Source organism: Sporothrix schenckii (genome assembly GCF_000961545.1).
Source record: "Sporothrix schenckii 1099-18 chromosome Unknown Cont47, whole genome shotgun sequence".
NCBI classification, from domain to species: domain Eukaryota; kingdom Fungi; phylum Ascomycota; class Sordariomycetes; order Ophiostomatales; family Ophiostomataceae; genus Sporothrix; species Sporothrix schenckii.
This window is the reverse complement of record NW_015971148.1, coordinates 2,177,573-2,190,150: the sequence shown is the minus strand read 5'-3', so window position 1 is coordinate 2,190,150 and position 12,578 is coordinate 2,177,573. Positions and strand designations below refer to the sequence as shown.

At 56.1% G+C, this 12,578-nt stretch overlaps 5 protein-coding genes across 5 annotated transcripts; 2 read left to right on the top strand and 3 right to left on the bottom strand.

The window, feature by feature from the left end:
* Nucleotides 1–415: 415 nt before the first annotated feature.
* SPSK_03740 (uncharacterized protein) lies at nucleotides 416–780 on the bottom strand (the record flags this gene model as incomplete). The annotated part of the gene is made up of 2 exons (XM_016730574.1): nucleotides 416–641; nucleotides 770–780. The coding sequence occupies 2 exons, from the start codon at nucleotides 778–780 to the stop codon at nucleotides 416–418; spliced, it is 237 nt and encodes a 78-aa protein (XP_016585281.1).
* A 177-nt stretch (nucleotides 781–957) lies between these two features.
* On the top strand, nucleotides 958–3,528 carry SPSK_03063 (mitochondrial chaperone BCS1; the record flags this gene model as incomplete). The annotated part of the gene is made up of 1 exon (XM_016729906.1): nucleotides 958–3,528. The coding sequence occupies one exon, from the start codon at nucleotides 958–960 to the stop codon at nucleotides 3,526–3,528; it is 2,571 nt and encodes an 856-aa protein (XP_016585280.1).
* Nucleotides 3,529–4,002: 474 nt separating this feature from the next.
* On the bottom strand, nucleotides 4,003–5,822 carry SPSK_03220 (malonate-semialdehyde dehydrogenase (acetylating); the record flags this gene model as incomplete). Its single annotated transcript, XM_016730061.1, has 2 exons — nucleotides 4,003–5,060; nucleotides 5,153–5,822. 2 exons carry the CDS (start codon nucleotides 5,820–5,822, stop codon nucleotides 4,003–4,005), a joined length of 1,728 nt encoding a protein of 575 aa, XP_016585279.1.
* A 1,873-nt stretch (nucleotides 5,823–7,695) lies between these two features.
* Nucleotides 7,696–9,616, bottom strand: SPSK_03189 (calnexin; the record flags this gene model as incomplete). Its single annotated transcript, XM_016730030.1, has 3 exons — nucleotides 7,696–9,044; nucleotides 9,071–9,362; nucleotides 9,485–9,616. The coding sequence occupies 3 exons, from the start codon at nucleotides 9,614–9,616 to the stop codon at nucleotides 7,696–7,698; spliced, it is 1,773 nt and encodes a 590-aa protein (XP_016585278.1).
* Nucleotides 9,617–11,538: 1,922 nt separating this feature from the next.
* On the top strand, nucleotides 11,539–12,524 carry SPSK_03511 (methylthioribulose-1-phosphate dehydratase; the record flags this gene model as incomplete). The annotated part of the gene is made up of 3 exons (XM_016730349.1): nucleotides 11,539–11,708; nucleotides 11,748–12,350; nucleotides 12,428–12,524. The coding sequence occupies 3 exons, from the start codon at nucleotides 11,539–11,541 to the stop codon at nucleotides 12,522–12,524; spliced, it is 870 nt and encodes a 289-aa protein (XP_016585277.1).
* Nucleotides 12,525–12,578: the final 54 nt, after the last annotated feature.

Genomic DNA, 12,578 nt, shown 5'->3' with positions numbered 1-12,578 from the left:
CACTGCCTATTTGCTACCCCGCTATGGGACGCGACGCAGTCACGCATCCTCTGCGTGGGACGGAATTCCCCTAGGTCATTGGCCTCACAGATCTGTGCATAATGCGCCTGTCCAATCAACTGCCCCGCTGCTGTGTACAACGACCTCGCTGCAAAAGTAGGATGGAGGCTTGGGAGGGTCTTACGGCCCAAAGGTCGTCTTACCGACAACGCATGCCGCGTGAGGCCCCTGGAGCAGGAGCAGGAGCTGGTTCGGTTGCATGCTCTCGTTCTCTTGTTCTGTCGTTCTCTCGTTCTTATCTCGTCCCTTTTCCAATTATCTTCCTCAATAAGAGGCGACAGCGGGGGGGAATTCATTGGGGCCTTGCCCAACGGGTTCTCTTGCGCACCCCAGAGAGACCAATACGATGCGGTGATCACCGTGCAGGCTGTGTGGCGGGAGACATGACGAGCCAGCACCAGGCAAAAGACTGGACCGGCTGCAGGTAAGCGGACACGGCGAAGCACAGCACCTCAGGGGCCAGATCGGTTGGCCTGACCAGGGGTGGCTGCAGAAGGACGTATGACGCAGTTGGCCCCGAGAGTGGTACTGGTGCCTCGGAATGCAGGTTGCGATCGGGCACGGTGAGCTTGTAGTTGAGGCTGCTTCGTCAGGCCGTATAAGATCTTGTTCTTTCCCTCCTCTTCTGCTCTCTTATTTCTTTGCTTTTTCTCTGCATTGGATGGTTTCAGGGTACCTACTCTCCTTCTTTGTCTCTCTTAATACTCACTTTCTTCCCATTATTCGTTTTCTATCCGTCTGCTTGCCTGCTTGGTCTTATTTTCCTTGTCCTTCTTTCGTCCAATGTCAGTCACCCAATATTCTGTTTTTTCTTATCTGCCCTGCTCTTCTACCATATAATTTCTTTCATTCTTTCATTCTTTTTTCACCGAGGAACATCTTCCTCTCCTCGCCCAAATGGCGACCAATGCATCATGCAATACCATGACAGACCCTATGGCCACCGTCAGTCGGGCCTCGGATTCCTTTGCTAGCCAGTCCTCGGCGCCGTCGGCCGCCCTGTTGGATTTCTTCTTCCCGGGTCTGTCCGTCTTCACTGGTGCCCTTCAGCGGTACCTGCATATCGACCTCAACTACTATTTCCCGCTCGTGCTGTTTCTCGGCGGTGTCACCTTTGCCTGGAACTACTTCAGCAGCTACCTTTATGCGCAGCTCGAGAACCACTTTATGTCCACAGTCGAGGTCCGCTACGACGATGAGGTCTACAACATGCTCATGACCTGGGTCGCCTGCCAGCCGTTTGCCCAGAACGCCCGTCGGTTTATCGTCAACACCATGGTGGGGTCTCGCTCATGGTCGGTTTGGGAGTTGCAGTATGAGGAGCGCCGTCGCAATGCCTACGACTCGGACGACGAGAGCGGCGATGACAGCGACGAAGACGACGACGCTGGGGCCGACACATCGCCCGAGGGTCTCGCGAAGAAGAAGAAGCAAAAGAAAGCCCTCTCCTACACCCCGACCTTTGGCACGTACTACTTTTGGTTCCGCGGCAGCCTGCTCGTCTTCCGCCGCACACAGAGCCGCGACAATGCCGCCGTCAGCTCCGACCAGCGCGAGTCCATCTCTGTGTCTTGTTTCGGTCGCAACCCGGCCGTTCTCAAGCATCTGCTGCTCGAGACCCGTCGCTTGTACATGCGCCGTGATGCGCACAAGACCGTCATTTACCGTGGCAGCAGCAGCGGCGGCAGGTACCGTATAGGAGAGCCCACATGGATGCGTTGCATGGCCCGTAACCCCCGCCCCTTGTCAACGGTCATCCTGAACGAGAAGGTCAAGGACGGCCTTGTGGCTGATGTGGAAGACTACCTCGATCCCGTTACACGCCGTTGGTATGCGAACCGGGGCATCCCTTACCGCCGTGGTTACCTGCTGTACGGTCCACCGGGTACGGGCAAGTCGTCGCTGAGCGTCTCGCTCGCCGGCCACTTTAACATGAACATATACATTGTGAGCTTAAACGGCGTCGCCGCCACCGAAGAGACTCTCTCCGTGCTGTTCAACGACCTGCCGCGTCGTTGCATTGTGCTGCTAGAGGACATTGACACCGCCGGCCTAACGCATACGCGCGATCCCTCGTCCAGCGGCAAGGACGAGGGTGGGAGTGGATCCGACAGTGGCAGTGACAGCGACAGCGACAGCGACAGCGACAGCAGTGATGGCAGCGAGGATGAAGACGGCGAGAAGGACGGCGGTGGCGATAAGAAAAAGACCGACGACGACATGGACAGCAAGGAGAAGAGCAGCCGCAGTAGCAAGAAGGACAAGGCCGGCCGCTTGTCACTCTCGGGACTGCTCAACATCCTCGATGGCGTTGCCAGTCAGGAGGGTCGCATCCTCATCATGACGACGAACCACGTGGAAAAGCTCGACAAAGCGCTGATCCGTCCCGGTCGCGTTGACATGCTGGTCAAGTTTGACCGTGCCGACCGTGACATGACAGAGGCTCTCTTCCGGTCCATTTTTGCTACGCTTGAGGGAGACGGCGTGCCGGTGATGGACAGTGTCAAGAAGGATGCAGAGGCCAAGACCATGACCAAGGAGGAGATTGCAGACGAACAGGCCGCTGCTGCGACCCGTCTCGATGCATTCGCCAAGGAGTTCTCGGCCGTCATCCCCGAGCTCACCTTTAGCCCCGCTGAGCTGCAGGGCTTCCTCTTAAAGCACAAACGTGACCCTGCAAGTGCTGTCGCGGGTGCCGCCGAGTGGGTGACGACGGCTAAGGCTGCCAAGGACAATGCAGAGAAGCGCAATGAGCGCAAGAAGGCGAAGTCCAAGGCCAAGGAGGACCGCCATAAGCAAAAGCAGAAGGCGAAGAAGGAGAAAAAGGCCGCTGAGAAGGCCGCCGCCAAAGCCACGAAGGAGGCTAAGGAGACGAAAGAGAAGGATGCGGCCAAGAAGAAAGCTGTCAAGAAGTTGCTTAAAAAGGCGGGGACAACGTCCGAGAAGAAGAGTGACAGGGCTTCAGACGACGACGATCTGGACCTTGCAGCCCTGTCGGACCTCTACAACAGCGACGGCGATGCGGACGTGCGGAATAGCAGCGGCGAGGATGACAGCGACGTCAATATCAACGAGTACAGCTCGGACACTGACAGTGAGGCTGAGAGGAAGAGGCAGAAAAAGGCAAAAAGGGAAAAGCTCAAGCTGCAGCAGCGCAGACGGCGTCAGCAGCAGCAGCGGCCCAAGGGCCGCTCGGTTGTTGCCGCCGCGAACCCTGCGCAGGCTTCAGCTACCATTACGCCGTCCTCGTCGTCTGCGTCCGCGGCAACTCTTACGATTCCGGCGGCGCAAATCTCAGACCCACCTGTCTCGTCGGCATCGTCCGCGGCCGATCTGTCAGATCGGTCTGGGACGTCGTCAGACGCGTCATCAAAAGCGACCACTGTTGACAGCGCTTCTTCGGAAATTGATGCAGCTGATCTTGCACAAAAAGTGCAGGACAAGACTAAGAAGCCTATCGAGGCCTAATGTCTGGCGAATTTTCGGACGGTTTTTTTTTCCCTATAAAAGCGGGTGTAAGCACGGCCAGGCAACTCGGCCAGGGGCCCATTTTCACACATGACAGACATGATATTCCACGAATGGGGCGGCGTTGGAGAGTTCGTCTTCATTTTTTTTTTTTTTTGATCTTTTTCTTTGTCCCAGGGACCAGCTACTAGACCATGGCTGTTATCAGCTTCGCATGTTACGTTGTCGACGAGGAAGCGGCACGGATAGATAGAATTGGGCTATCTCTACATGTCACACTTGCGGCAATATTAGACACAGCATCTATCACAATACCGAGTGCACATGACACAGTAGCACAGAGCACATATGCATGAATCATGCACCCGATGCTATCGAAAAAATATGTTGTGCTATCCACAGAAAACAAACCCATTCTAAATTTTTGATATTGATTTTCCGCCACATAGCGACATTTTTCTCATTGCTCTTCGCTTAGCGGAGTGTAGGCATGGCCACGTCGGCCTTCTGCGACAGAGCATCAGCTGCCTGCCACATCGACGTCACGGTCTTCTGCTGCGTATAGAAGTTGACACCCGGACGGCCGTAGAAGGTGTTGGCACCACCACCGGCAATGGATGCTTTGTTGCCCGTGAAGGAGAACATGGGCAATGGCACCGGGATCGGTACGTTGATACCGACCTGACCAGCCTCAATGCGGCGGCGGAAGGTCTCGGCCGTGGCGCCAGAGCGCGTGAAGATGGCCGTGCCGTTGCCGTACTCGTTGTTGTTGATCAGGTCAATGGCTTCGTCAAGGGTCTCGACATTCAGGCACACAAGCACAGGGCCAAAGATCTCCTCCTTGTAGCACTTCATTGACGGCTTCACGTTGGTGATGATCGTCGGGCCGACCCAATTGCCATTGGGGTACTTCTCAGGCTTGAAGCCACGGCCGTCCAGCAGGATTGTAGCACCCTCCTCCTCGGCGCTGGCAATGAGGCTTTCAATTCGCGCCTGGCTCTGGGGGTGAATAACGGGGCCGAGATCGGCGCCGGCCTCGAAGCCGCCGTTGACGTTCAGGGCCTTGGCCATCTCGGCCAGCTCCGGCAGCCACGACTCAGTCTCAGGGCCAACAGTGACCAGGGTGGACAGGGCCATGCAGCGCTGGCCAGCGGCACCAAAAGCAGCGCCAACAACCGAGTTCATAAAGTGGTTCTTGTTGCAGTCGGGCAAAACGGCGGCGTGGTTCTTGGCACCCAGGTTGGCCTGGACACGCTTGCCGTTGGCCGAGCCACGGTTGAAGATGTACTCGCCGGCCTTGTTGCTGCCCACAAAGGAGATGGCCTTGATGACTGGCTCGTCCAGGATGAAGTCGACGGTGCGGTGGCCGCCATGGACGATGTTAACAACGCCGTCGGGGAAGCCTGCCTCGCGAACAAGTTCAGCCAGGATCATGGCGGCACCAGGGTCGCGCTCGGACGGCTTCAGGACCAGGGTGTTGCCGGTTACGGTAGCAATGGGGATGCACCACAGGGGAATCATAGCGGGGAAGTCTTAACAAAACAGTTGTTAACACACAGAACGTCCTCAACGCGACGCAGAGAGAGAGAGAGGGGTGGGGAGGGGGTTGGCGTAGAAAACATACTGAAGGGGCAAATAGCTCCAACAACACCAAGAGGCTCGCGGTAGCTGCGGGTTTCCATGTCTTTGGCGACCTCGAGGACCTCGCCCTTGAGGAGCTCGGAGGCACCGCAGGCGGCCTCAGCGACCTGCAGGCCACGGAGGACGTCACCACGGGCATCGGCCAGGGTCTTGCCTTGCTCGAGGGTGATGCTGGCGGCCAGGCGCTCCCAGTTGTCGCGGATCAGGCCGACGAACTTGAACAGGACGGACTGGCGGTGGATGACACTGGTGGCGCTCCAGGCGGGGAAAGCAGCCTGGGCGGCGGCGGCAGCGCTCTTCAGTTCGGCCTCGGTCATCTGGGGAACACGGGTGACAAGCTCGTTGGTGGCAGGGTCGTGCAGATCAATGAACTCAGTGGTCTCCGAAGCGACGAAGCGGTTGTTAAAGAAGTAGGGCGTGTCGGCGACGTTGGTGGCGGCCTTCGTGACGTGCTCCGTCGGGTAGCTCGTGGTCGTGCTCGAGAGGCGGACATCGTTGTACTCGGCCGGGTTGCGACGCACCACGGACGCGTAGATGCTCCGGGTGGTCGTGCGCGGGGCAATCATGTTGGCAGTAAGGCGGCGGGCCGAGGAGGGCGCCGAGGGCCGGGCGGAGCCAGCGGCCGCAACGCTTCTGGATATTAGACGACGCATTGTTGTGAATTTGGAGTAGGATGCAAAGCTAAGCCTGCAGCGAAGAGGACGAGGAGCTGGGTTGGAGAGAGTAGAGGGACGAGGGGTAGGAAAAAAACGCAGAAAAACAAGAAACGAGACGAAGGAGGAAAAAGACCAGAAGACGAGATGGACGAGAGGGAAGACGAGCAGATAAGTCGCTGAGGAAAACGAGGCCACAGGACCACCGTGGGCTAGCTAGTTCGCAACGCCAAGGACATTACCCGTAGAAGACAAGAAGTTAGAAGAGCCGGGGGTATCGGTGTGGAGGGTGGAGATGGCCTGTGGACTTCACATGGGAACTAGAGAGGGGTGGAGAGGGGAGGGGGCGAGTGTGTGTTATTGATAGGTGAGGAGGAGGACGGAGAATGAATCGGAGATGCTAGTCGAGCACAAGAAACTGAGGTTCCAGCTCGGCCGCCGGCTATGCCTTCCTTTTCGGTCCAATTGATGCAGTTTATCTGTCTGCTCGGGTACGGTCTTTCCTTCTATTTTGGGACTCTTCCTCTTCTTTGCGCTGCCTCTTTCCTCGCCAGAACCGACTGAACAAACAGAACTCAATGCTCAGAGGACGGCAGAGAAAGAGCGAGAGACAGCTGTCCCCAAACAAGAGCCGACCCAAAACACGGGCGTGGAGTAGGTGCGATTCGGCCCAAGGACGGCACTGGAGAACGATAGAGCCGTTGAATGCCGAGGGGCCGATGGCTAACACTGGCTATGCAGCTTGCTAACGCTGGTTGGTCGTTTTGTTCGTTGGACCAGAAGGCGGCTACGCAGTAGGGCCGCTTGGAGGTACTGGAATCTACGCTGTAGCAAGCAGTCCAGGCAGGGCGAAGCAGGGGCGACCAGGGGCGACTTTGACTAGCAAAAGGGAGGTACAACTGCCCAGAGGAAAAGGTTACGCGGGGAAATTCTCAGGGTTGTGTTGGTGTCGGATTCTGGGGATATTTAAGCCAACACCGCGACAGCGAATCCCACAAGCCAGCCGTATTAGCTGACGCCCTTTCTTTGCTTTATGCTGTGTTTCCCTTGTCCATCCCGCGGCTGGCCGCTCCAACTGCCATTCTACGGAGTACACATGCAGATACGATCCGTGTTTTTGTGCCTTCCTTGCGTGGCGCGGGGCGGCTTCGGAAAGTTTGACAAGAAAGGGCAGGAAGGGCCCACTCTATTCGGCAGGGAGGACGGGCGATGCTGTGTCTGTTAATTGGATAGTAGCTGCGTTTCTGCTTGCCCGGAAAACGGGAATAGCATTCAGTATTAGCCAGCGAGTGCCACATTGCGTCCAGATTCGCCTTCGCCGCCCGTGAGCCCCACCTCTGGCCAGGCCGGTGGACGCCCAAAGCTGCCACGAGAGGGGCTGTAGTGGCACGCGCCGCCGCCAACCGCTGAGCGCAGTCGGAAGGACGTTGAGAGACGGACCACACAATGGGCAGGTCATAATGCTCCGTTTGTGCTAAAGAAAACAATACATGTTCACAGGGACCAACTTCGACGCTTGGCAAGGCCCTCACAGGAGAACCGTGGATTTTGTTTAGTTGCCATATTGGGTTTGGGTCGTTTTCTTCCAACCTAACGTAAGATGCACTTTCATTGCGCCGATTTCATAACTAAAAAATAACGAGAGAGAAAACTTATGGAAACAAAAAGATATCCACAAACACAATGACAACGACAACTGCCTCTGTCTTTGCTTTGATCTACTTTTCAGTCTGATCCGCGATCCGCTATTGTTACTGTCCTTTCAAGACCCCGGTATTTCTTTCTTTCTTTCTTTCTTTTTTTTTTTTAATTCCCTTCATCCAGGGCCTTGGCCCCTTGCCGTCGTCTCAAATTTCTCCCAGACGGTCAGCTATTAGGACTGGCTGCGTGTCGCGCGCTTGGTGGCACCCTCCTTGCCAGTGTCGACGCCCGAAACGACCACAGCCTCCTGCTTGTCCTTACCCTTGCTCTGGGTCGCAGCCGGCTTACCGGCCGGAGCAGCAGGAGCGCTGCCGCCGAGGACGAACAGACCAGAAAGCAGGACGAGAACAAGGGCAGCGATACCGCCAGGAACCTCGGGCACCTGCTTGACGGCCTCAATAGGGTCGGCCGAGGCGATGGCGATAAACGCGTTGATCTTCTCCTTGACGAAGAGAATCGGGTCGTCGAGGAACTTGAGGTCCGACGCCACAGGCTTCTTCTCATCTTCAACCTTGGGCTTGTCGGCCAGCTCAAGCAGCTGCTCCACAGAGTGCTTCTCGAAGAAGGTCTCCTCGGCCAGCTTGCGGGCGTCCTCGACGGAGTGGCCGATGTAGATGTTGTCGAAGAGGATGTCGTTCTGCATGGTCCAGATCTCAAAGCCAATGGCGCCCATGGGCTCGAAGTTGGCGGGCGTCTTGTCCTCGAAGTAGGCGGGGTTCTTGATTTTGCGCGGGGCCCAGACACCCTTGTACGCCGGGTTGTCGATGAGAGGCGCAGACCACTTGCCCTTGTAGTCAGGGTTCTTCTTCATGGGCTTGGTCCACGGGCCACAGCCAGACACCTCGGCGCACTTGGGGTTCGGCACCGTGGGGGCCAGCCAGTCACCGTCCTCGTCGTCCTCCCAGTCGGCGGGCTTCTGGGCCTCGGGATCGGGGATCGTCAGCGGCTCCTCGTCGAGCCAGTCCTCGGGCTTGGTGGCCTCCTCGTCGATAATCTCGAACGGAGCGTCCTCATCCCAGTCCTCGGGCTTCTTGGCTTCGGGGTCCGCGATGCGAGCCTCATCAACCCAGTCCTCCGGCTTCGTGTCCTTGGCGTCGTCAATCTCCTTGGGCGGGTTGACGGCCGGGGTGAAGTCTTCCAGGAGGCTGCCCTCCTTGACGTTCTCGCCGTTTTGCTGGATAATGTAGGTGTTGTTGGGGTGGACAATAAGCGTGTACAGCTCCGTGGTCTTGACAATGCGAGCAGTGGGAGGGCTGTTCAGGTGCTTCTCCTCGTACTCGCCAGTCTTGGGGTTCTTGTGATTGAAGATGAAGTGGACCTTGTTGGTGTGGCCGCACTTATCCGGGCCAAACATGATGACGTAGGGCGTGGTGTTGGCGAACTCGTCCTGGTGCAGCGCCTTGGTATCGCGGAGCAGCTTCAGATACGCACCGCCGCATTCCAGGCCGTCTAGTTGCAACGTTAGCTTTTGCGCAAAAGCGACTTCCGCCTGCACACACAGCCGCACACCACCGATGGTTCCTGAGATACGGATCAAGGAGACTTACTCTGAAGCTTGACCTCATACTGTACAACAAGTGTCTTGCCCTTGTTGTCAATCTTCTTGGGGAACTTGGCCGAGATGGCGTGGTGAGCCGCCTTGTTCTTGACCACGAGACCCTTGTCGTTCTCCATGCCTTTGTAGACGGTAGGCTCCTCAACGGCCCACTCGCCGACGTAAGCCCACTCCTCCTCCTCACTGCCGGAGCTCTTCATGTCCTTCTTGGCGTGGGAGGGCTTCCACCGCTTCTCCCAGTCGTCGGTGAACTGCTCGAGGAAGTCGGCCTTGAGTTTCGTGGGCTTCAGGAGCTTGTCAGTATTGGTAACAAAGATGGCGTAGCAAACCCAAACATCGTAAAAAGACAATCCTTGGCGATTGACGCAAAGCAATACGGATTGCGACATCGCGGGGGCAAACGTACCGTGAACGTCGGCAGCTCCGGGGCCACGGAGGAAGCGGCTGCAGCCGCGCTGTCATCCTGGACATCCTCAGCATAGGCCTTGCCAGCCAGCATGGCCGCACCGAGGGCGGCAGCAACAGAGTTGATACGCATGGTGGTTTGTGAACGGGCAGAAATGGAAGAAACCAATTGAATTGAAGGCGGTCTCAATCGCTTGCGATAAAGAAGACCTTCGAAACAGGGGCAGGACAAAGAAGAACAAGAGAACCGAGCTCTCTCTCAAGACAAACAAAAGCAGCGAGAAGAAGCAAAATTGGTGAAGCGACAGACGTCGGATTGAGGAACGAAATGAAAAGAAGAAAGGGAAGAAAGGGAAGACGATGTTTTAGTGGGTTGGAGTCTTAAAAGAACGGTTTGGGAGGCGGCGCAGAGCTTCTGCTCGTCGAGGCTACAGAATCATCCAACGTGTCCTTTTTTTAACGCACTGCTGTCGGGTGGTCCTCCCTGAATGCACTGTATTTTGTCCCCCTCTCGATCCGCCAAGCGGGCTGTTGATTGGCCAACAGTCCGGTGACAGGGAGCCTCCTCTGACGGCCTCGTCAGGGTATTAAGCTCTTGACCTGTTGCAACTGGCACTGACGCCTCTGGACAGAACATAGTGCGGGGGCGCCTTCACATATTTTAGTTAATTTTGGTCAGGGACGCCGTTGGCCTGTGCTTTGCGGTTCTAACAGCTTCGAAAGTTCCACCAAGTGCCATTCCTCGGAGTAATAAATCGTACACCCTTTGTTCCTGCCCCTTAAGGTCATCCACGTGTAAACCTGGGGTCTCCTTTCTGCGGGCCATTTTACAAAGAGGAAGGCGCGAGCAACGATGAGAATTGGCCCACCGCGCTCACCGATCGCATCGACTATAAGCACAGGAAGGAACGAGAGATGGCAATTGAACTGCCACGCGTGCCTTCCAAACGAAGCGGTTATAGGAGGACAGAAGGATAGAAAATAAACCACTACCATGCCATAAAAATGACATAGAAAAGGCCTCGAAATAACATGTCATGCATTGGGTACCCAGCTTGCAGAGTTGGCCCCCACAGCAATCACGTCCTTTGATCGACATACCCTTACTGTTGTACTCAGGCAAAGATCGAAACCAGCCACCTCTCAACTGTCTAAACACGGCCAGCAACACTGACAATTGGCTACCAAGCCAGGCATTGAGATACAGATAGGCCCGGAGTTTCACGGGAGATACGAGGCCTGTCTATCTCAGACAATACCGTGAGACTGGCACTGTCTGGCTGTTCACATTCGTGCAGCTGGTTGGTTTAGTTTTTGATCGGTGAGTGAAGAAGGGTAAAGGCTGGATGCCAGGATGTGAGTGAAAACGGGCAAACGTCCTGAATAACAAAGAGAATGTTTAAGAGAACAGACATTGAGATGAAAGAGCTTAAGGCCAGCTGTCAACTTTCGTTGACAGCCCGTCGTGGAAATCGGCAAAGAGGCCGGCGCAGGGTCTTCCGCGTATCTTGATCTTGGGGGCGACCACGTGGAGAGCAATGAGCGTGCAAATTGCGCCAGTGGTGTGTCTGGTGGCGACAGGGACTGGGAAGCCTCAGCATTGGGCTGGCTGGTTCCAATTGGTAAAGCACATTAGGCTAGGTCATCGAAAAGAAAAGAGCTAATACGACAAATTTCCAAATCGCAAGCCAATGCCCACTACCTCCACAAACCCGTTCTGACTTTTAGCCTCAATCACGGCGCAATCTATCAGCAAAGAGTCAATCAAAGACGCGACTAGGCAAGACACAAAGTGAAGCAGCGGGAAAATCCTCCTCAGGAACTTTTGTTCCGTTTCGTTAGACCAGGGCCGAATACTGTGGAGCTACGTGCGCATTGAGCCCCTGATATGATAGAGGTTGACTGGTACGCAGGAAAAGTCACACCCGAACCACAGTTCAAAAGGGTAGTTGCGTGGAACTGTCTTCTCTACAATCGTTTTAGCCGACCAAACTTTGAGGCTCCAAGCGGCGAGCAAGAGTGCTTCCGAGAGCTAGGAAAGGAACAGGCATCAGGATGTCCGGCGAGGCCAGCGCAACATCAGACGGGGCATCGAACAACAACGAGCAGCTTGTCATCTCCATCGACCCGAAGCACCCAGCGAACCTAGTCCCGTCGCTGTGCGCCAAGTTCTGGACCCTGGGTTGGGTGACCGGTACCGGTGGTGGCGCTTCTATCCGTGATGGGTGAGTCGCAAATGTAGAGACAAACTCTTCTTTGGAAAGGCCACTGTATGGCAGAAGCGCTCCTAACAAGCTATTGCAAAGGGATCTTGTGTACATTGCGCCTTCTGGCGTGCAGAAGGAGTTGATGAAGAACACGGATATTTACGTTATGTCACTCGAGGCACAAGCCAAACTGGAAGCAGAACAGAAGGCAAACGGCACATATAACTTCTACCGACCGGAACGCACGTATCTGCGGAGTCCCGTGAACCTGAAGCCGTCGCAGTGCACCCCGCTGTTTTTGGCCGCATTCACGAAGCGCAAGGCTGGCTGTTGCATCCACACGCACAGCCAGTGGGCGGTGCTGGTGACGCTTCTGCTGGAGCAAGATGGCCGGCAAGGCGGCAACGGGCGCGAGTTTTGTATCAACAATGTGGAGCAGATCAAAGGCTTCCGCCGTGGCTACCAGAAGACAGGCAACATGGGCTACCACGACACCCTGCGCATCCCTGTAATCGAGAACACACCTCAAGAGGAGGATCTGACTCCGTTCCTGGAGGAGGCGTTGGACGAGTACCCCGATACATACGCGGTGCTGGTGCGTCGGCACGGTGTATATGTGTGGGGTGATACGCCGGACAAGGCCAAGGTAGTGGCAGAGTGGTATGTCGCCACCCTCCTCCTTCGTTTCTCCGCACGGGCCGGTGAAGAAGACGTGCTGATACTGACATATGCTGCAGCTACGATTACCTGTTCCAGCTGGCCGTTGAGATGCGCAAGCTTGGGTTGCCGTGGGTCAGTGACATCAAGCCGGTCGATCTCAAGCACCACCAATAAACAGCTGCTCAAACACTTTGGACCCGACCAACACCCTGGAGACAGAAGCACAGC